This window comes from Lepidochelys kempii, chromosome 2, assembly GCF_965140285.1.
Source record: "Lepidochelys kempii isolate rLepKem1 chromosome 2, rLepKem1.hap1, whole genome shotgun sequence".
In the NCBI taxonomy this organism is placed as follows: Eukaryota; Metazoa; Chordata; order Testudines; family Cheloniidae; genus Lepidochelys; species Lepidochelys kempii.
In genome coordinates, this window is record NC_136381.1 from 96278474 (window position 1) to 96300761 (window position 22288).

At 41.4% G+C, this 22288-nt stretch overlaps 1 protein-coding gene across 4 annotated transcripts in view; it reads right to left on the reverse strand.

Moving 5' to 3' along the window:
- Positions 1-19055, reverse strand: part of TMX3 (thioredoxin related transmembrane protein 3) — a 60826-nt gene extending 41771 nt beyond the window's left edge. For 3 of the 4 annotated variants that reach the window (XM_073331708.2, XM_073331710.2, XM_073331711.2), the window contains exons 1-6: positions 18925-19055; positions 17478-17532; positions 12106-12145; positions 10061-10184; positions 4017-4062; positions 499-579 (exon numbers count right to left, since the gene is read on the reverse strand). In XM_073331708.2, the coding sequence (XP_073187809.1) occupies positions 499-579; positions 4017-4062; positions 10061-10184; positions 12106-12145; positions 17478-17532; positions 18925-18967 (389 nt within the window). In that variant the 5' untranslated portion in view covers positions 18968-19055. Of the gene's footprint in view, positions 1-498; positions 580-4016; positions 4063-10060; positions 10185-12105; positions 12146-17477; positions 17533-18586; positions 18729-18924 lie in introns of those variants that run through there. The other variant, XM_073331709.2, reaches the window with a different exon arrangement.
- Between the last annotated feature and the right edge of the window lie 3233 nt (positions 19056-22288).

A 22288-nucleotide genomic window follows, 5' to 3' on the forward strand; every position in this document is an offset into this window, starting at 1 on the left:
GTTACCTCTTGTAAAGGTAAATTAGAAAGTAAACTTAATCATCATTTTAAACCCAATAGGTTCTAAATGTCTCCACTAACCAGGCTGTAGGAGGCAGGCAATACAAAAAAGTTTTGCAGAAAGATTGATTAGTAATCTGTATTTACTGCAAAGACACTGTCTTTACTGAGGAGTCCACTCACTGTTTAATACGTATTCCATTACTGAATGACCCCCAACTCACCTCCCAGCATGGTTAGTGGAGGTATTTAATCTATTTCTGGGCTTAACTCAATTTTCTTTACAGTTCACATCTAATTCAAACTATAATAAATGAACAAGATGGAAGCCACTGATTCTTACAAAGTATTGTAAGAATAAAAGACTACATTAACAGGTCAAGGACATTTCTGTCAAAGAAGCCCAGCTTTTGGCTCTCCTTTGAAAAAATCAAATGGGGCAAATTCAATAAAACCATGTAAATCACTGGTATCTTCAAAGAAGATTATGAATACTTACCCTGCTACTCTGTTAGCAAATTCAATTATATCATCTTTGGTTCTAGGTCCTCTATAGTTGTATGCCAAGTCACCTTTTAAGCTAGAGGGGAAAAAAAACAAAATTCTGAGGAATTGTTTCATTATCTTTGTTTATAACTAAAATAAATCAATTAGCTGAATATGCAAAAACACAGCTTCCCCATATTTCTAATATTCAATTATTAGTAAGTGCTGAGCAACTTTATTTTTCAACACATTAGACAAAAGAATCAATCTTTAAATAGAAAAAGTAGCTCAGTGGAACAGTACAATATAATCAGAATGAGGGAGGAAAAAAATCACACCACACTGTTTGTCTTCTGAAAATAAGTTCTGTTGTACATGCTAGCTATCATGTGCTTTCTAATGACAATATATTAAAACTACAAAAACTAGAGAAGATTTGCTCTCAGACTATGAAAAAGAATTAAGCATTTAGACCCTATAAAGAGATATTAAAAATTTCCATTTATTACTCCTTATCGAAAAAAGCCTTAAGATACCCTTTTACTATTTGAAAAAAGCAAAACAGAAAGGACAAATGAAAATGGTATTCCGTTGTGATCATCTGCAAAGGTTTCTTAAACTGAACACTCAGTTAATCCACCCCTCTAGTGAGGCAGACAAGAAACTGTAATAGGTTACTGTATGTAATTGATGGGGTGGGATCTAACTTGCTTTTATTAAATCAGAAAAAATATTCACGTAGGATTTATGACAGTGAAGAACAACAGGATTTCCTTTAAAAGAGAACCCATCTGGGTCAGTTACATTATTTTTTGGTGTCCTTAAGACCAATTTTCAGTGCCTGAATATTCATGACAACAAAGTTTTTCACCTGCAGCCTGTAACAAGCTACAATATTTCAATGCCACAGCCCTTTGGAAACATAACTAAAGACAATCCAAATCCTTTGATAATTCCAACACACATGGGGAAATAAAGAATTTTAAGTCTGACCATTTCCCAAATTTTCATTTTTAATAACTGCACCTGAAAAATGAGAGAAAAATACAGTTTCCTGTTTTTACTTTATACCATTGTGTGTACAGTCACTTTCACCTTTTACCTTATACAGCAGTTAGTTTCCCTGGCTGTATGGGTCTTTTCACACATAGCTCGGGCCCTACCAAATTCATGGCCCATTTTGGTCAATTTCACAGTCATAGAATTTTAAAAATCGTAAATGTCATGATTGCAGCTATTTAAATCTGAAATGTTACAGTGTTGTAATTGTAGGGGTCCTGACCCCCAAAAAAGGAGTTGTGGGGGGATCACACGGTTATTGTAGGGGGGTTGCAGTACTGCTGCCCTTACTTCTGCGCTGCTGCTGGTGGCAGTGCTGCCTTCAGAGCTGGGCAGCTGGAGAGCGGGGGCTGCTGGCTGGGACCCCAGATCTGAAGGGAGAGCCGCTGTTAGCAGCAGCAGAGAAGTAAGGATGGCATGGTATGCATGCTGCTGGTGGGGTGCTGCCTTCAGAGCTGGGCGTCCGGCCAGCAGCCCCTGCTCTCCGGCTGCCCAGATCTGAAGAAAGTGTAGAAGGATGGTAATACTGTGACCCCCCTAAAATAACCTTGCAACTCCATGAAACTCCCTTTTGGTCAGGACCCCCAATTTGAGAAAAACTGGTATGCCCTGTGAAATCTATATGGTATAAGGTAAAAGCACACAAAAGACCAGATTTCACAGGAGGGAGACCAGATTTCATGGTCTGTGACACTTTTTCACGGCTGTGAATTTGGTAGGCCCTACACATAGCAATATGGGACGGAAAAGTCATTAAAAATGGGGAAATGCAATCAGAAAGTCAAATATTGGCAGGGTGACTCAGGTATAGGTTTCATACCTGAAACTACGTTTAATTTGTCAACTGAAATTTACTGGATTTCAAGTTCATTATGTCCCTTTAAACAATATTTTATGAGACTATGGTTTATATGATTATATAAGCTTGTTTCAGCTTAATTAATACTCAACTTACTTATACCACCACCTTGTTTAAAAGCTTAGTATAACAAAGAACCTTAAATGTAAACAAAAGAATTTTTAAAAAAATATTATCCAGTTCAGTAGTAACTGATTCAAAACTGGCTCCAAAATGAATTGTTATTTTCTCTTCCTGCTTCTTACTGGTATCAGCTGTTAAGATTTTTCTGTATATTCGTTTGTTTTTTGTTCCCCTTTTACAAAGGGAAGTGAGCGATAGTGAGGATTGATATATAAAAATATAATGCAGAAAAGGTCAACTTCTAGCTTAATTGATGGATAACCTCAAACTCCATTGTGACGTTGCAGTCCATAATGTTGTATGGAAACATTCTTATGAATGTGAATATGATGTAACTGGAATATGCTTTACGCAAAAGGTCTCTTGTAAGGTATCATTACAAAGCTTATAATCTACTGAGTGTGTTCATCCTATTTGTATGCATGTATCATTCTTGTATCTGAAGCTAGAAATATGAAGTGTAACTCTGAGGTCTTATTGTAACTATGCAAAGTGTGGGCCATTAATAGCTATTTAGAGTCTTGATGGCTCCCATTGACTAGGACAATTGGTTGCGGATGGTTTATTTACTTGCAAGCCTTCCTGTGTGCCAGCCCATGGGTAATGAAGAATGAGATCTTACAGTGACATGTGACCATGTCACTTGGTAATGAGATCCATCTTAAATCTGGTACTTTTCCATTCAGAAGGAGAGGTGGGGACCCAGAGAAACCAAAGTTTCCAAATGTGCCAAAGCTATAAAAGGGGTGGAAAAGAACAAAGGAGGCTTCCAGTTAGGTGGAAACTCGGGGTTCTCTCATAAGATGTTTGCTGCAACTAACAAAGACTGTACCAGAGAAAAGGATTGGCCCCAGACTAGGAAGAAGTCTAGTCTGTGAAAGAAGCTTATTGCAACATCTCTGAGGGTGAGATTTTACCTGTAAACAGTTTTTTAATATATTAGGCTTAGACTTGCGTGTTTTTGCTTTATTTTGCTTGGGGACTTATTTTGTTCTGTCTGTTATCACTTGAAACCACTTAAATCCTACTTTTTGTACTTAATAAAATCACTTTTGTTTATTAGTAAACCCAAAGTAAGTGATTAATACGGGGGGGGGGGGGGGTCAAACAGCTGTGCATCTCTCTCTATCAGTGTTATGGAGGACAGACAATTTATGAGTTTACCCTGGATAAGCTTTATACAGAGTAAAGCAGATTTATTTGGGGTTTGGATCCCATTGGGGACTGGGTGTCTGCGTGCTGGAGATAGGTGACCTGCTGAGCAGTTTTTGGTTGAAGTCTGCAGCTTTGGGGGCTTGGACCAGACCTGGGTCTGTGTTGTAGCAGGCTAGTGTGTCTGGCTCAACAAGGCAGAGTTCCCTAAACTGGCAGGGAAAATGGGCTCAGAGGTTATCTCAGCACGTCAGGTAACAGTCCCAAGGGGGGGGGTCTCTGTGACCGAACCCATCACAGTGATATATAAAAATATAATACAGGAAAGATCAACTTACAGTTTAATTGTTGGATAACCTCTAACTCCATATTCAGAGGCAATACCTGAAAGACACATTTGGTTAGGTTTCTGTTTTCCTCTCATTTATGTAAAAGAGGAACTACATGGTTTGTATAATAAATACTGTTTAAACAAAAACATGCGTATGTTATCATTTTTCTTACCTCAAAATCAATTGATTTTCAATCACTGGAACTGAATTAGTCATTTTATTAATTAAGTGGAGACATGTTACAGACTCATTGTCATGAAAATGTAGCATACATGCACACTAGTAGTATGTATACATGTCAGCTAATACACAAAATATATATTTTAAAAAGCCTTATAAAAATATCCAGATTCTTTTATCCTATTGTCAGTCTTAGCAGACAGATAATAAAGGCTTCTATTCCTTGGTGATCAGAGTGGTAAAGGAACACAGACAGATACAGCATTATACTATGACTTTTACTGGAAAGTCAGTCCCTGAACCTGCATTGCATAGGGAGATGGGAGTGATGAGAAGAGTGGGCCACAGCCATTACTCTATACAGTATAGAAACAGCTGTAGTCAAGCTGAGTGGACATGCTGTTTAGTTGCAGCAAAGAATTGTTTCTCACCCTATGACATTTATTCAACTAAAAAAAAGTTAAATGTTATATTGCCTGCTTAAGGTGACACCTCTCTCATAAACTTAAATCCATTCCTTTCACGGTGCTTGTCATATTATTACTGGAAGTTGGAAATACTTGTAACCTGTATAAAGTTCATGAAATCATATTTGCTGTAAATGTCCTAACTGAAACCATGCTGATGAAGAATAGTAGTGATACCAATATTTCTATTGTAATCTCTATAAACCAACAGCAACTAGTTAGCGATACACAGTCCAACACAAATGCCATGTAATGCATTGTTGGGACTCAATGAACCGTAGTCCTGATTTAGATTTCTGGCAGACTGAGAAAGTGGTAGATTTTTTTTTTTAGGACGGGGAAGGTCTGACGTTCTCTGGGCAACCTTGTGGAGACAGATTTAAGGCTGTGTGTTTATTTTGTGAAGCATGTGTCACCTTAACTCAGCATTTCCTATTTTTTGTACTGCCTGTGTCATTTTTGTCACAAATGAGATAAGTTAAATGCACAGCCACATTAATGTGGCTAAATTTATGTATACAGTGTACAGGGCAATTAAGTAGCAGTACTACTAGTATCAGTAGTGGTTCAAGTCCCCAAAATTGATGTGGTCATTGCACAGCTGTGTGCAAGCAGCATAATCCTATTTGGGACAATGTCAGCTACAGCAGAAGGAAGAGAACAGACAAGTTCTTCTTGACCCTGAGAGAGGCTCTGGGCCTGGAGCACTGGTAGCCACCAACATCAACACATCTGGACCACAGCTGTCCAGAATGTATGACACTCTGCAACACGTTTTCGCATGTGCTCAACTAGGTCCCCTCGCCCCACAAAGCATTATAGTATTGCCAATGTCTTGCATTCAAAAAAATCATGAGATTTTTAAAAATATGTATATTCCAATTCTTTTTATTTGCTTATTTGGTTCTAAGCCTTTAGAGTGTACATTTTTAAGCTTCTCTCTGCAAGTCTGGGGGCTAGAAACTTATTTCTTTTTAAATGAAAGCTAGGATTCTCACATAATTACAGGACCCTACAAACCAGAGCTTAATTTAAAGTACACCAAATAAACTGGCAACACTAGCATTGTACATGCTTTTTGCTCTAGTGTCCACACTTTAGTGGCTTTTTTGTATTACATTTTATGGGACTGGTTAAAGCCTAGGAGAAGAGGGTATCACTGAATGTGACCTATTAAGGAAGCCAGATCTCCACCTCCACCCCCACCCCTTCGTCTCACCGTTTTAAATTAGGACTAATTCAGTAGTAGTGAGATTTAGGGACGTAAACAGCATTTAAAAAGTTAACCGTTTACATAATTAAAAATATGTCGTTTAAACTGTTAACTGATTAAGCAGCTGGGGCCGATACACTGGCGCAGCTGGGGCTGTGCCACTCTGGCCACTCAGTGCAGCTGGGGCTGCTCCAGCTGGTGCAGGGCCATTGGAGTTGGCCGCTTGGCCTGGGGTTAACAGGTAAGGTGGGTTAACCAGTAAGGCTAATGCTTACCTGTTAATCAGCTGACCGGTTAACCTTTTACATTCCTAGTGAAATTTAGTGCTCCCTAAGTTTTTTATGCATCTTTCAGGACATGGAAGCTTGCAATACTACTCTGCCATGAAAACGTAGTTAAAATGCCATTTTCCAGGTCTACTTTATTGTCGACATGGCTATTATGTATTAATAAAAATGTCTTGCAGTCAACAATATGCTGGCATACTTATATCTGAAGCTCTTAGCTTAACTTCAAACAATCTGGGCTGCTTCATGTACTTCTTAATAGCTTGCTGAGTTTTAGTGAATGCCATATCCGTCACTACCACCTAATTCCAGGATATTTCCCCAAATCTAAATGGCCATACCTCCAGTCTGCTCATTTTGTATGGGATTTTACTCTAAACGATGCTTGCCACAGCCTACCACGCTAACCAATAGTGTGTTATTGTTTCCTTGTACTCCCCCATATGTCTGCACCTGTTGGGTCCTGTCTCATACTTTAAACTCTTTGGAGTAGGGACTGTCATTTGTTCTGTGTTTGTACAACATCTAACACAACATAGGTCCTGACTGATAACAGAGGCTCCTAGAAACTACGATAATGCAAGTATCTGCTGACTCACATGGGACAGGGGAACCACCATTTTCCATCCAAACAATGTTACCTCAAAAAATTAGCAAATCAGCAGCAAAAATAACATTATCAAAAATGCTGGTGTTAACTCGGCTCCTAGTCCCATTTTCAAAAGAGGCTTAGGCCCTAAGGAACAGATTTTCCATGGTATATAGACACCTAAAGATACATGCTACAAAGGAAGGGATCCATCTGAGCTGGAGAAAAATTCCTTCCAAAGCTCACATAGGGCAATAAGTTAGACCCTGAGCATGTGAGCAAGAACTAGTCAGCCAAGCACCTGAGGGAGAGAATGCTCGGTGCCACCTCAGAGCCTTGGTCCTCCCACCCTCATCATCCCATTTAATTGCTTAGACACACTTGAAAATCCAGCTTGGTGCCTATCTGCATCTTCAGGCACCTAAATATCTTGGTAAATCCTGACATTACAGCCTAAATTTCCTTGAAAACAGGATTTAGGAGATTAAGGCACACAGGCGCTCTTGAAAATCTTACCTCAAATCCCTATTCATCTGTTAAATTACTGCAGCTGGTAAACCCAGAAGTCTTTCAGAATCTAAACAGAAGTTTACATCATTCTAAGACAGCCAGAGATGATTCCTGCAAAGGACCTGGTGTGTTTGCTTGTGGTAGGGCTGTTATTTCAAGACCTTTTTCACCATAAGGATAATGAGTTGTTGAGAGGTGAAGCTGAAAATTGTAGTCCTCTGTCCCTTTAGCCCAACTATAAAACCTGCAAAATGAACTGTGGTTCTACATGTAAGGTAGGATAGTATTGCAAAGTCAAAGTTTTGAGATACTGGTTGTAAGGAGTGTTTTGTTTAAGTGTCCATAGCAGTTAATTTGTGTAACACTCTATGCTGTTGGAGTGCTTACCAAAACTGCATTAACTGATCAAGAGCAACATACTTGTAAAATGAATGAATAAACCCAGAAGCTCGAGTAGGAGGTTTCTCGCTAGTTTTCAGCTGATCTCCTATCCCCCTCTCCCCGCAAGATGAATTTTCAGTTTCTACATGCCCTGGTGGAGACATACAGCAATGCTAAAAGATTTTCCACATCCCTATTGACTGTGGACTCATTGTGATGCACTAACATCCCCTTCTTCATTGTGGAAAAAGAGCCTTATCCCCTATTTGACCTAGTCTTAGTATGTCAATGTACAAATGGTGTTATAGCCAGCCCCCTAGGTGCAGGCAGCCATGCATGATGTGTGAGGGAGTTTTATTTGGCATATGCTAAAGGGGACTTCAAAGTCAGAATCCTATTAAGACTCATGGCAACTGATCCAAGAGTCTGTGTATTTATCCATTAAACCCCTATGTTGTACAACTGAGTGTGACAGAAGCTTTCTGCTCAGTACTAGCTAAACACTATATACCCCTTAACACAAGTTGCTGCTTATGTTTTCTTCTTGTGAGGACACATCTGATGTTCTCTCTCCTCCAATGCTGCATCATTTCCCTCTATTCACTGGCTTGTGCACAGCCATCCACTTCTAAAAAACTACCCAAGCTTCCTGTGAGCCAGACTACCCCCTTCATCTGTATAGTTTAGAATGGCTTGCAACATCAGTTATTACCAAGAAGATCCCCAATTATCCTCTTTCCTAGCAAAGAGATTCTCCTAAAAACAATTTAGGACATTGGTGAACTTCACTGATGTGTTTCATGTCTGTACAATGTCCACTTTAAGCAACCAAAGAAGTTACCAATTTTCAAACTAAGCCCCGGCAAGATTTTGAGGCATTAACTCCGAATGCCACACCTGTTTGACTAAGAATGGGAACTGAACTGCAACCTCGCTAGTGCTGGACAAAAATTCTGATGTCCCCCTTCAGAAATGGTCTGGAAACACCTCTCCTACGGGTATAATAAATTAAAATGCAGTGAAAACAAGAGAACTGAAGGATGAAAGATCTGCTTAAGCCCCAATCCTACACTGGACTCCTAACAGGCATATGCACTTCAGGATGGGAACTCTTATTCAGATGGCCTAGTAGGCAGAGCACTTGACTGGGAATCAAGAGAGCTGTGTTACATTCCCAACTGCCACTAGCCAACTGGGTGACCTTGATCAAGGCACTTCACCTCTCTCTGCCTCCATTTCCCTCTCTATAAAACAGGGATAATGATGCCTTCTTCCTTTATAATGTGCTGTAAGAACTACTGATCAGTATGATATGGTCATACATGGTCTAACATAATAAGAATCATGACTGGGACTCTTGGGAATTATCACAGTACAAAACCAACCAATATTACATTTTCAACTTAAAAACAGTCACATTTCCATTTGAAAACATTGTACAATAATCCAGGGTTAGAAAAAACATTTTTGTTCATTTGGTTACACTCTGTATTTGATGGCACTTTGCACAGTTTCAATTTTCATCATCTGCTGCACTATCTGTCACAAATACAAGCAGAATGATATCATCTTCACGCACAGCCCTAGGGAAGCTCTCCTGCACACTCTTCCATAGGCCTTGCAAGAGTATATTTACAGTAAGTGTACCAGCATAGCTAAAAGTGAAATCAGAATAGGCAAGTGTGTGCACAGAGAGGAAGGGGAGCCCTAGGACATCTGGGGCTATTACCATCTGGCACGCCCAAAATGACACTTAAATATAACAGGAGAACAAAATACAAATATTTTTTCTTAACCGTTTTTTACAATCAGAAGATGGATTTTTTTAAGTTAATCAATTTAAAATATTGAAGATAACAGTGTCTTTTTAAGAGAAGGCTTAATGAGAAGGTGGACAGAAATCTGCTGTCCAGTGAGGCAATGATTTCAACAAGATGTGTGTAATTCCTTAAGGATTGACCATGAGAAAGCACTTTACAATTCTGAAAGTGCAAGTAGATCTATTTGATCTAGTAACAGTAAAGTAAGGAACCTAAAACAGACAAGTTGTATCTTATTATGGTGGGCACTGTAAATCAGATCAAGCACCTTAAAAAGAAATTAAAGAAACTTGTACCAAAGATAGCACTTTTCAGGGCCCTATCTTCTATGAGGTTACTCCTCTCTTCTTATTTGTTTTAAGTGTATAAGGATCTGAGGTTTTGGTTGAAGAGGTAAATCATAGCAGCATGAGTTGAAAAGTCACTAACAGTGGGATACGATAGTCACGTCTTCGATACTTACTGCTACACTTAGCCAGCAGATCCTTCAAGACAAATCCGTTTGTTTATATGATATAGCCTTTTTTTAATAGTAATCCTTCTGGCTGTTTCATTTTCAAAACTAGTTGACAATGAAACTATGCCTACACAACACATACTTACTAGAATAGGAAGTCGCATCCATCTTCCCAACTTTTACTGGAGACCCACTGCTTCTTATCTCTATACCAACTTCATTCCACACAGGCTCCAATTTCTTGCAATGGCCACACCAAGGTGCATAGAACTGAAAACAAGTCAGAAGGGTGGCATTAAACAGGATCAGTGAACTCTACATAAACATGGAACTCTCAAGCCACACATTTGGAAAACCAACAAAAGTTGCCAAACAGATAATCCTCTCTTGGTTTATTTTTTTAGGAAAAACCTGCTAGTAATTTATATTTCTCTTCAATGCAGTGGTCTTGTCTATGAAAAGCCACAGGACAGAAGCAGACTATGCAATCTTATCTTCTAAAAAAAGTGTACCTGGAGGGGGAAAAAATGTATCACCTTGATATAGTATTTGATGGGGGACTAGACTGATATCAGTATAAAGGAATTTAAGCTTATATAAGGTAAGTTTAATTTATTTGCCATCTCTATCGCCTGCCAGATAAGCCTGTTTGGAGGAAATCTCAAAACAAGAAGCAGATTACTATGACTTCAGATTTCAAAAGGAAGGAGGGTGTTGAACACAAGTGAGCACATATCCTGTAACCATAAACATTTATGTTATAATATTTGCATTTAGTAGTGTGTAGTAGTTGCACAATCACTAACAGTACCACCAAATGGTTAGGCGGGAATTTGGCAGAGCACCTGCCCTTTGAAAGCAGAGTCCAGTTCTTCTGTGTCCCTGCCCCAGTGATTTCCAGTCCTTCCCTTTAGCACAGAAACTTTGTTGAGGTTGGGTCCTTGAATAGTCAAGGCCTCTTCCAGACGGTGTCTCATCTAGGTGAAGACTCCTGGGATGGTAATGTCCTTTCAGAATGGGTAGGGGAGCCAGGTCCATCTCTCCACTGTGCTGTTCCAGGGCATAGTGGTAGGCAGCTACACTTGACACCTCGGGATGCTAGACCGCTGCCAGCCCCCCCGCTCCCTTCCTACCCAGTCTACTTTTGTTTCCTAAATAACTCACTATAGTCAAGTCTCTGGCCTGCAATCTCAGTTGCCTGCCTGTCCTCCATGAGTTTGCACAGGCCTACGTTGCCAGATCCCAGGGAATGAGCTCCTGGGTATTATTTTCCCTTCAGAGCAGTCCTCTGCTTCCTCCTTCTGAACTGCTCTGCTCTCCTTTTTAGAGCACTGCCTCCAGCTTTTACAAGCTTAGCAGGTATGACTGGGCGGGACTGCCTGGGCCCAGAGCTGTTCCTTAACCCCTTGCTCTCCAGTTTGTATATCCCATCACATAGTGCGAACCAACTCCTATTTCCTTCAGAGCCAGGATGCAGCTGGACAAATTCCTTCCATCCTCCTACCTACCAAGGACTTAATCCTACACTCACTGAAGTCAGTGCTGAAGGATCACGGGCCCAGGAAATTGATTTTCCAGTTGAGAAGGGGGTTGGTTTTGCCTTTGTGGAAGTTTCTGATTCAGAAGATACTATATATAATTTGCCACTTATTTCTCAACAAATATGGTTAATATGAGCTATTTGGCAACTGTATTCAGTTGCACAAACCTTACTTTGAATTCAATTTTCTGTTCTACACCTAGTCTTAGAACTAGAGAATACTGAACATAACACTTTCCAAGTATATTAGACAGTGAAATAAATTATTTTGAACAATGAACATGATACAAGAGCTAAAATCTGAAGTATACACATTAGCACATACAGCTATGGGTTAGTTTTCCTCTTTAAAAAAAAGTTCCTCCAATATCAAATTACTTTATAAATGTAAGGCAAAACAGTAAGTGCTTAATGCAAGCAGACCAATTCCTGGACCATCCTGTACACAGCAAACAGCTTATCCATCCTACCAGCAGATGGAACATAACAAATCGTTTTTCACCACGATACAGAAAAACTCTGATTTCAAATTACTGAGCAGCTTTATAACATTGTGTAGTATATACTGGTTCTTTTATTTTTCAAACGAAACTAATGGAAAGCTGTTAAGTTTCAACAAAGTATGAATCTTAATACTTCTCACATACTCACATCTACAAGCCAAATGTCATCTTTACGATTGTCTTTAAACCTAGAAAAGAAAAGCACAGCTTGTGACATGTCTATACACAAGCACACAAATACACTATTTGTTTCTAAAGGAGGGGTATATTGGGACCTGGTTAAAAAAAAAAGGAAGAGAAGATCAAAGCAAAAATATGGCAGGCATATTAAGCCCATCAGCATTTTACTATTAAAATTCCTTGTGTATTTCACACTGCAGTGTATTGTATTAGTCCAGCAACACCCATTGCCTCCAATAAAAAAAAAAAAATCCCAGAACTACTGAAGTAAGGGTAAATGACAATAAGAAAAAATGGTTAAGATAGCAAACAATACTAATCTATATTTTCTGGCTTTATTTAATGTTAGAGTAATGACTGACAAGATAACAAATTGACTAGTTTTAACATTATTGTAGAGTTTGCATTAAGTTGAATGTGAATTGGAAGTCTATGACATAGCTACCAGGGAAGTCCTCATGAAATACACATTATAATAGGTTAAAAGAAGTACCTAACAAGATGAATTTTGTATGTATTTATGAGTCTATTTTGCTTGTCATTGCAATTAGATGACTATGAGAGCACTTACTGGAAAGTTATTTGTGAACAGACTACAGTTTATGATAGTGAGGACCTAATAGCAATCAGATCCAAAGGTAACAACATTCATGCATTGCATAGGCTTCCCTACTGAAGTCTGCCAACACATCTCAGTTTTAGTTAGTAATGCCCTTGCTACCACAACTCCAAGGAAAGATCACTAAATGCATCTAGGTGTGTAAAACACATTTGTTCTATGGCTTGTGTCAGGCAGTAAGTCAGACCAGATGAGTAAAATCTGAGTCATAATGATGATTGTAAGGGACAGATCACAGGCCTGGAAGCGACACATTTAGGACCTAACTGGCGCAAGAAAACAAGGGATGAACTTGGTTAAATGCAAGTAAGTTGAGATTTTCTGATGGCTGTAGGCAAGCAATATGAGACCACCAGAGTTACATATGACGAACCATATGTATGCCATCCCTATCTAGAACATGGTTTTATCTCATACACCTACAGAGGAGGTTGAGCTACCTAACTCACTAGATTTCCCTCCTTTCACCTTTTAGTTTTAAATAATCAAAAGAAACCTTAAAAGCAAGTTTTAAGAAGTTAACTAAATGCTTGGAGGGGAAAAGAAAAGATTTACAATTTGCTTGCTGAAGTGTTAACAATACAAGTACTATCTTTTAACTATATTTTGTCACAGCCATGTTATGGCTGAAATGCTTTATTTAGCCCTCTGCTCCGAGGTACTAGAGAAAATGCATGCTCAAATGTCCGGAGGGGACTGGGTGAATTTAGTACAACCTGTTCAAACAGTTTGTTGAAAGAACCAAACATGAAACAAAGATGATGATGACGACTGTCGAAAGACTATCTGAAATACCTGATTATGTTAAAGAAACTATACAAAATGTTTACAGGTTTTTTTAGCCACACATGCCTTATCTACTTATTTTACTGAAAATCAATTTTACTGTTGTTTGCACTGTAGAGCTAAAGAAAGATATAAGTGGATTCTATTGTCCCTTGTGCATTAAATATACGTTGGCAACCTCTAATTATGAAATCTTAAACATTGGTGATGATGCAAGAAGAAGAAATCAACAGTTTGATTTTCAGATCCCAGGTTCTGTTTGCAGTTAGAATATATCCTCTGCAACTTGTAATCTGAAAATATGACAAAGAACCCATCCCTGCCACCTCCAAAGCAACTACAGACATTTTTCATATATATGTTACTTATGCAACCAAAGCATTCTGCTTCTAGCTCATAAGGAATATTAAGGCACACAGTCAAAGATGTGAATAAAAACCAGCGGATGGCAGGGCACAAAAATCAAGAAAGTGGACAGGAACAGTATGCAATGCAATAAGCAAGTTTAATTTCCCATTCAGACCTTGGACTGCTACCCTCACACATTTTTTTTTCTTTTTAAGTACCGAATAACATCTTCACAAGAGGCTAAAGAGACAAGAAATTTCAAAGATATATTATAAATCATTTTAACCTATGTTACTATTCGCACTATTTATGCCATATTACTTTTTTCATTTCTCTCAAGTTGACCTGAAAAGAGCTCTGTGTAAGCTCAAAACAGAGTCTCTCTCTCACCAATAGAAGCTGGTCCAAAAAAAGGTACTGCGTCACCCACCTCCTCACTCTATACAGGAAGTCAAGTCAGTTTCTCATTCAAGCTCTTAATGCTACACTATCTGAAGGGACGTGTTTGTTGAGAAACAATTGATACTGATAGAATCTAAACCAGTATGTCAAATTAAGGTTCTATAAAGCTTGTTTACACAAAATTTAAATTTTAAACCGAATTTAAGTGTCCTTTTTTTTTACTAAGAGATGGACTGGCAAAAATATAAGAGCTGAAGACTTATATTTTGATATTCTTATCTTTGTCAGTTTTACATTATTTAAACTTAATTTAGTTTAAATTTCTAAGAAAGAATCACATAATATAAACTCCCCCTTGCCAAAGATACCTTTTATAAATGTGTATGAAATTTGAAAATGCATTTTATGGAGTCCTTGGTAGAAATTATGATCGATATTTTAAATTCATATTGTCACTTGTGTTAGACTAAATTCCTGTGAGATAGTGCACATTCTCTGTAGCAGGTAGCAATTTTTCAACATTAGTATTATTGACTGTTACTTCCAACATTAAACCTTATAAATCCCTAGTAAATACTATTATAAAGCAGTGAGTGTCTGAATTAGGCAAAAGCAAAATATTATTTTAACCCAATGTAAAAAGTATTTCAAACTTTTTAAAAAGCCTTAATTATGAAGCATCTACATATGTGTTCCTGACCTGACACATAATAAACCAAATTTGAGCCCAGAGATAATTTTTACAACCAAATTATAATACTGTATTTTCAGGACCATGTAAATATCAACATACCATTATATAGGGTCATGAATAACTCCATAATACCCAATTAAAGTTGTCATAGGACAGACGGCTGGATGTAAATCAAGCAGGAAAAGTAGCATGTGCTACAGCCTGGTAATTTACTAATCTACAGCAGGGTCAGGCTAACCTTTTGGCCTGAGGGCCACATCTGGGTATGGAAATTGTATGATGGGCAATGAATGCATATGAAATTGGGGGCTTGAGGGGTTGAGGGTTCCAGCTGGGGGTGCGAGCTCTGGGGTGGGGCCAGAAATGAGGCACTCGAGGGCTGGATTAAAAGGTCTGACAGGCAGGATGCGGCCCCGCAGGCCGTAATTTGCCCACCCCTGATCTACAGACAACTGATAAATGCGTATAATAGAGAATCTAATATAGATAACAGGGATTGGGGAAATGGAGGTTACTGACATGCACATTTACAGAACTTCCTACAGATGCTTTTTTAGGCCACATGTACCTGTTTTTTAATACAAAATTCTTCCATCTTCAGCTAAGTAGTTTATCAGCAGATACCGCTTTTTAAGGAACTAGTACACTGAAGCAGAGTGATCTCATAGACAGAGTCTAGAGACCTAGTTTCTATTACCACCTCTGCCACTGGCCTGCTGTGTCATTTCATCTTTCTGTTTCCCCTACCATCCTTTTTCTCTCTCCTATAATTAGGTTGTAAGCTCTTTGGGATAAGGACTTATTATTATTACCATGTGTTTGTATAATGCCTGGCTACCAAAATGGGACCTTGTCATAAATATAAAGGGAAGGGTAAACCCCTCTGAAATCCCTCCTGGCCAGGGGAAAGCTCCTCTCACCTGTAAAGGGTTAAGAAGCTAAAGGTAACCTCGCTGGCACCTGACCAAAATGACCAATGAGGAGACAAGATACTTTCAAAAGCTGGGAGGAGGGAGAGAAACAAAGGGTCTGTGTGTCTGTCTATATTCTGTCTTGGCCGGGGATAGACCAGGAATGGAGTCTTAAAACTTTTAGTAAGTAATCTAGCTAGGTACGTGTTAGATTATGATTTCTATAAATGGCTGAGAAAAGAACTGTGCTGAATGGAATAACTATTTCTGTCTGTGTATCTTTTTTGTAACTTAAGGTTTTGCCTAGAGGGGTTCTCTATGTTTTTGAATCTAATTACCCTGTAAGGTATCTACCATCCTGATTTTACAGGGGGGATTTCTTTATTTCTATTTACTTCTATTTCTATTAAAAGTCTTCTTGTAAGAAAACTGAATGCTTTTTCATTGTTCTTAAGATCCAAGGGTCTGGGTCTGTAGTCACCTAGGCAAATTGGTGAGGCTTTTTACCAAACCTTGTCCAGGAAAGGGGGGGTGCAAGGTTTTGGGAAGTATTTTTGGGGGAAAGACGTGTCCAAACAGCTCTTCCCCAGTAACCAGTATTAGTTTGGTGGTGGTAGCAGCCAATCCAAGGCAAGGGTGGAATATTTTGTATCTTGGGGAAGTTTTGACCTAAGCTGGTAAAGATAAGCTTAGGAGGTTTTTCATGCAGGTCCCCATATCTGTACCCTAGAGTTCAGCGTGGGGGAGGAACCTTGACAGACCTCTATGAACTAATATAATTCAAATCAATAAAAACAATGCAAAGCTTTCACCCATATTCTACTTTCATAAATCTTTGCTGTATGTGCACTAGTACCTGCTGCTGGACTTTTGACATAAACTGAAAGTGTTTACCCTTCAGACCTTCCAGTTATTTATATGCAGATATGCCACAGATTTGTGGCCCTATACCAGCACTTGTTTGATAAAGAACCACAACATACACATTTGGACAACTCAAGCTTATTAAATTAAGTTTCCAAGGGCACTGAACTAGAAGTTGTCCACACTTTCAAATACAGATATTTGCACAATTCACTGAAGGCTTGCAGATACTGTAGGAAACTTCTACTAAACACATAGAAACCCAGCAGTGCTTTCCTTTAACAGATGTTTTACAAAAATTCTCTAGCTATGAAAATGTGCTTCTTCCTCACTAAAACCCTTGACCAGATTTGAACTACCATCGTTAGAAACACAGGAGGAAAAAAACATATTTATTACTGTGTCTATTTAGTCTCTTATTCTTCAGTCTTCCAAAATGGTGAAACCTATTCACAGCCTCTTAAAACAACAGGCAGCCTTTGCAAAACTAAGCCATGCTCACTGTGCTTCAACTTACTAGTTAGGAGATACTATTTATACAAACCACATCCTTTTCTTTCATGCATTTCACGGTTGCTGCTAGAGAAAGAAACAAGACTTTTTCGGCAGAGTAATACCACAGCACACTAAAGCAAGAAAGGAGCAGAACCTCCAGGAAAACAAACAAAGAAATACCTAGGCAACATTTCATGTGACAATAAAATAGGAGTACTTACGAGTCATCTAAGTCTTCCACAAAAGCTGCATCTAAAGTCAAGACAAGTGCAGCAGCTACCAGAAAAAAGGGGAGGGGGCAGGAAAAGTAGTAAGTAGGTTGCAGGACAGGCTAATGGCATTTACTCTGATTAATTCATTGTCACTACTGACCCCTCCAATCAATCCCTTCACCCCTTACGTTTTATCATAGGGACGCACTGCAGGCACCTCTAATGTGCCCCACACTTATGGAAATAATCTAGTGAAGTATTTTTCAAAGTTCGGGTCATGACCCAGTACTGGGTCATGGCATAAAAGGAACTGGGTCGCCTTGCTCAGCACTCAGGGACACTAGCAGCTCTGGTCTGCACCACCGACCAGGACATTAAAAGTCCCATTGGTGGTGCTTCCCAGCTAAGGAAGACTAGTGCCTACCTGTTCCAACACCACGCTGCACCCCGGAAGTGGCTAGTAGCAGGTCCGGATTCTAGGCAGGGTGGCCATGGGCTCCGCAAGCGGCTCTGCACAGCTCTCGCCTGCCCCGAGCACCAGCTCCGTGCTGCCATTGGCCTGTAAGTGAGAGCCATGCAGAACTGCTTGCGTACCTCCGTCTAGGAGCCGGACCTGCTGCTGGCTGCTTCCAGGGTACAGTGCGATTTGCGGTGCCAGGACTGGCAGGAAGCCTGCCTCTGCACCCTAACTTCGCCGCTGACCGGGAGTCGCCAGAGGTAAGCCTGCGCCCCAGCCCTGAGCCCACCCACCCCGAACCCCTCCCTGCACCCTGGCCCCATCCTAGAGTCTGTACCCCAAGGCCAGAGCCCTGACCCCTCCCACATCCTAACCCTCTGCCCCATCCCTCAGCCCCCTCCAAACCTTGAGCCCCTCCTGCACCCCAAATCCCTCATCCCAGGCCCCAGCCCAGAGCCCCCTCCCACACTCTGAACCCCTCATTCCCAGCCCCACCCCGCAGCCCTCACTCCAACCCCTATAAGGAAATCAGAAATAACCAAGTAACCTCCCTCACCCCAAACCCCTCAACCCCAGCTCTGTTGGGTCAGGGACATCAACAATTTTCTTCAACTGGGTCCCCAGAAAAAAAGGTTGAAAACCACTGAGCTAGTGAATTTACCCCGTCTGCTTTGCATCATGCTTGGTCCGACCACTCTTATTCGGAGGGTCTTTGCCCCGTCTCGTCCCCCTCCCCGCAACAGACCCACATCCCGATTCTCTCCCCTCTCATCCCTCAGCCTTCCCGCCTGCAAGGAGCTCTGGGGCAATGACTCCTACCTCCAAACCTCCTCCTTCTCCCCCCCCGCCAAACAATCCTCTCCCTTCCTAACATCCGCTCCCGCAAAGACCCTCCAGCCACGGCCCAGCCACGAGCTCCCCACGCGCGCGCGCGCATCCCCCTGCCCCTCCCCCCGCTGGCGGGCCGCGGCGCGGGGAATGACGCGCCCCCGGGTTTACCTGCTGCCCAGATGAGCCGGCGCCGCCCGCTCGCCGCGGCCATGTTGACAGGAGGACTCGGGAAGGCAGCACAACTTCCGGCCGGCAGGGGAAACCACAGCGCACGCGGCGCCCCGGCAGACCCCCCGCGCAAGCGCAGAAAGAACGGCGGGGGAGGGGTTAGGGAAAGAGAGGCGGCGGTCAGGATCTCCGGCCACGCGCAGAGACCGTTCCACTCCGAACGCCCAGCGCGAGCCGGTTCTGCCGGCTGCTGCGCTCTTCTCGGTGCGCGGGCTCCCCGCCAGCCGGCTTGGGGGCGGGGCGGGGCGGGGCGGGGCGGGGCGGAGACACCCCCACCCAGCGTTGGGACCGCCTAATGGCAGTGGGCGCCAGTCGCCAAAATCACGCGCACGCCGCTGACGTGAGGCCCGGCTGCGGCAACGCACGCCGCTGAGAGCGGACTCCTCGCCCCCCGCCGCGCCGCGCCGCGCTCCGGCTCAGCAAGGACTAAACCATCCCTTCCCCGTGCTGCGGCCCGTGAGCGCTCCCCTTTCTGCATTGCGCCGCTGCTGGGGCTCAGGGTCACAGGCACTCTGGGTTCCCACTGCACCCCCGACTGTTTGTCAGATTGTTCCGGCAGCACCCCTGCTCACGGCTGTGCTGGTTTGGTTTTAGACACCGCAGTGGAGTTGGTATTAGTTAAAAAAATCCACTTTTCCCTGAGACTTCTTTGAAAAGAAAAGTCAGACCCCACGATGGGCAGGCCCGTCCGAGAAAGGAGATGAAACATTTCTGTCTGAGAGAGCAAGGGTGCCCAACTTTACAGGGCAAAGGGGGCTCCAGCAAAAAATGGGAAGCTGCTGCACAGCAGTTCTCCAACTGTGGGTGTTGAGAGCCTGTTTTAATGGGGTCACCAGGGCCGCTGTTAGATTCACTGGGGCCCAGGGCTGAAGCCGCCCCCAAGTGAAATAAGTTACACCCAGGTGTGGAGAGCTTCTCCCACCGACATAGCTGGGGCTGCTTGCTGGGGCTGGTTTAATTAAGTAAAGGCGAGAGCTCTCTCCCCCATGGGCTTAGAGTGGCTACAATAGAGAGCAGACAGCGGCGCAGCCACATCTGTGCACTTGCACTGCTGTAAACGCTCTAGAGGGTGGACTTACTGTGGTCAGTATCTATGCTACAGCTGCGGGGTCGCAGCTGTACTGCTGCAGCATGAACATAAGAGCGGCCATACTGGGTCAGCCCAAAGGTCCATCTAGCCCAGTATCCTGTCTTCCGACAGCAGCCAGTGCCAGGTGCCCCAGAGGGAATGAACAGAACAAGTAGTCATCGAGTGATCCATCTCCTGTCGCCCATTCCCAGCTTCTGGCAAACAGCCTAAGTCTTTGTAGTTCTGGGCCTTGTTTAACAATTCCAACAACAGTTCACAAACCAGAGGAAAATATAGCTTGCTCTCTTATTTATCCTGGAATATTAACAGGAGTAAAAAGCAGGAAACTTACTGTCATTACATAGAGAACAGCATATGCTCTGCTAGATATAAATTCGGCTCAGGTTACTTCCTCTCTAGACTGCCTCCAGGGTTCCTGTTGGACAGCATAACAACACATTGTCCCTTTTCAGGGCAGATATAATCATGATCTAGCTCTAATGTGCATGAGGATTAGAGCATGGATAATCCATTGGTGATTTTATTATGCTAATCATCATCGCATTGCTAATTTGTACTCTTCCCCTCACTGCCTTCTTCTAAGCAGCTGTTGTGTCATCTTTTATTGAGTCTGTAAGCTTTTTGAGTAAGGGACCATCTTTTCACTGTATATATGTTCAGAGTTCCTATCACAATAGGGTCCTCTTCCCTGATTGGGGCTTCTAGGTGATAAATAATAAATCATATTTCCCTACAGAATCATTTTTGACCCTAACTCTGTTTTACAATTAGTCCCCTTCTGAATACAAGTAATAACTTCTGTTCCTGTTTTCTTTGTAAAATATAAATATTAGCATATTATTATTCATGAAAGTTCCCCATAAATTATTCAATCACACCACATTGATTGTGTTCATTTCTAATTTGAGGATTATTAATTATTATTATTATTACCAGCCTTACAAATTTAAACTAAGATATGAGCTGGGTTCTTTTCTTTTCATGCATCACCATCAGTAATAAAAGGCCAAATAAACCATCAGTGACACTTGTTCAACCCTCATTGTCTTTAATGGATTTCCACAGATATAACCAAATGGAACTTAATAAACAGGGTCTGCAGACCACTTTTCCGGAGGCCTAATTTAATAACTACTGTCCATCTCTCCGAAAAGCACCTTTTGTCCTCTCCCCTAAGGTTCAGAGTGCCACAGTCTCTGACCTGTGGTTCAATTCCTAGGCTCACTCGCCTGCAACCTCTCCCATTAAGTCTAGGGTTTCAAAGCCCAGCTGGGGAGTACATCCTGGAAGACGCCTTCTTCTCAGGGAGTTCTCAAAAATAGATATGTAACTCAAAACACACAGGCATACAACATATACTATGTGCCTTCCTTCATCCTAATGAGTCAAGCTCAAATCCAAAATGTAATTCAAACATGGGGGGGAGTTGTTTGTTTATGCATTTATTTATTAAACAAACAGATCTTTTGCAACAAAAAAATTTGTAAAATCCTTACAAACAATTTACAAACAACAGACAGAATTCAAGTGTGGCGTAGTTTTGGGTAAAACATTTAACTCAGATCTAGGAGACAGATTAAGACCTACATTTTCTAAGCACTAATTATGAATGCCTTGGTTTGGAGGGTCCAGCTTGGGATGTCTCGGGCCTGATTTTCAGGGGTACTGAGCATCTGAAACCATCATTAACTTCAACTGGAGTTGTTGGGTGCTCATAACTTCAAAGAGCTTTTTGCGCATTACTGAAGCTACAGAAATCGTATTCTTCCAGTTTTAATGTTATTGTTGCATTTTACATTCAGAGCCAAATTCTGCTTCTGCAATCATGAACGCTTGGTCTTCTTTCAACACAAGGGGCTTGTCAAGGTTCCTTCCCCCCTCTGAACTCTAGGGTACAGATGTGGGAACCTGCATGAAAGACCCCCTAAGCTTATTCTTACCAGCTTAGGTTAAAAACTTCCCCAAGGTACAAACTTTGCCTTGTCTTGAACCGTATGCTGTCACCAACAAGCGTCTTACACAAAGACCAGGGAAAGAGTCCACTTGGAGACGTCTTTCCCTCAAAATATCCCCCCAAGCCCTACACCCACTTTCCTGGGGAAGGCTTAATAAGAATCCTCACCAATTTGTACAGGTGAACACAAACACAAACCCTTGGATCTTAAGAACAATGAAAAAGCAATCAGGTTCTTAGAAGAAGAATTTTAATTAAAG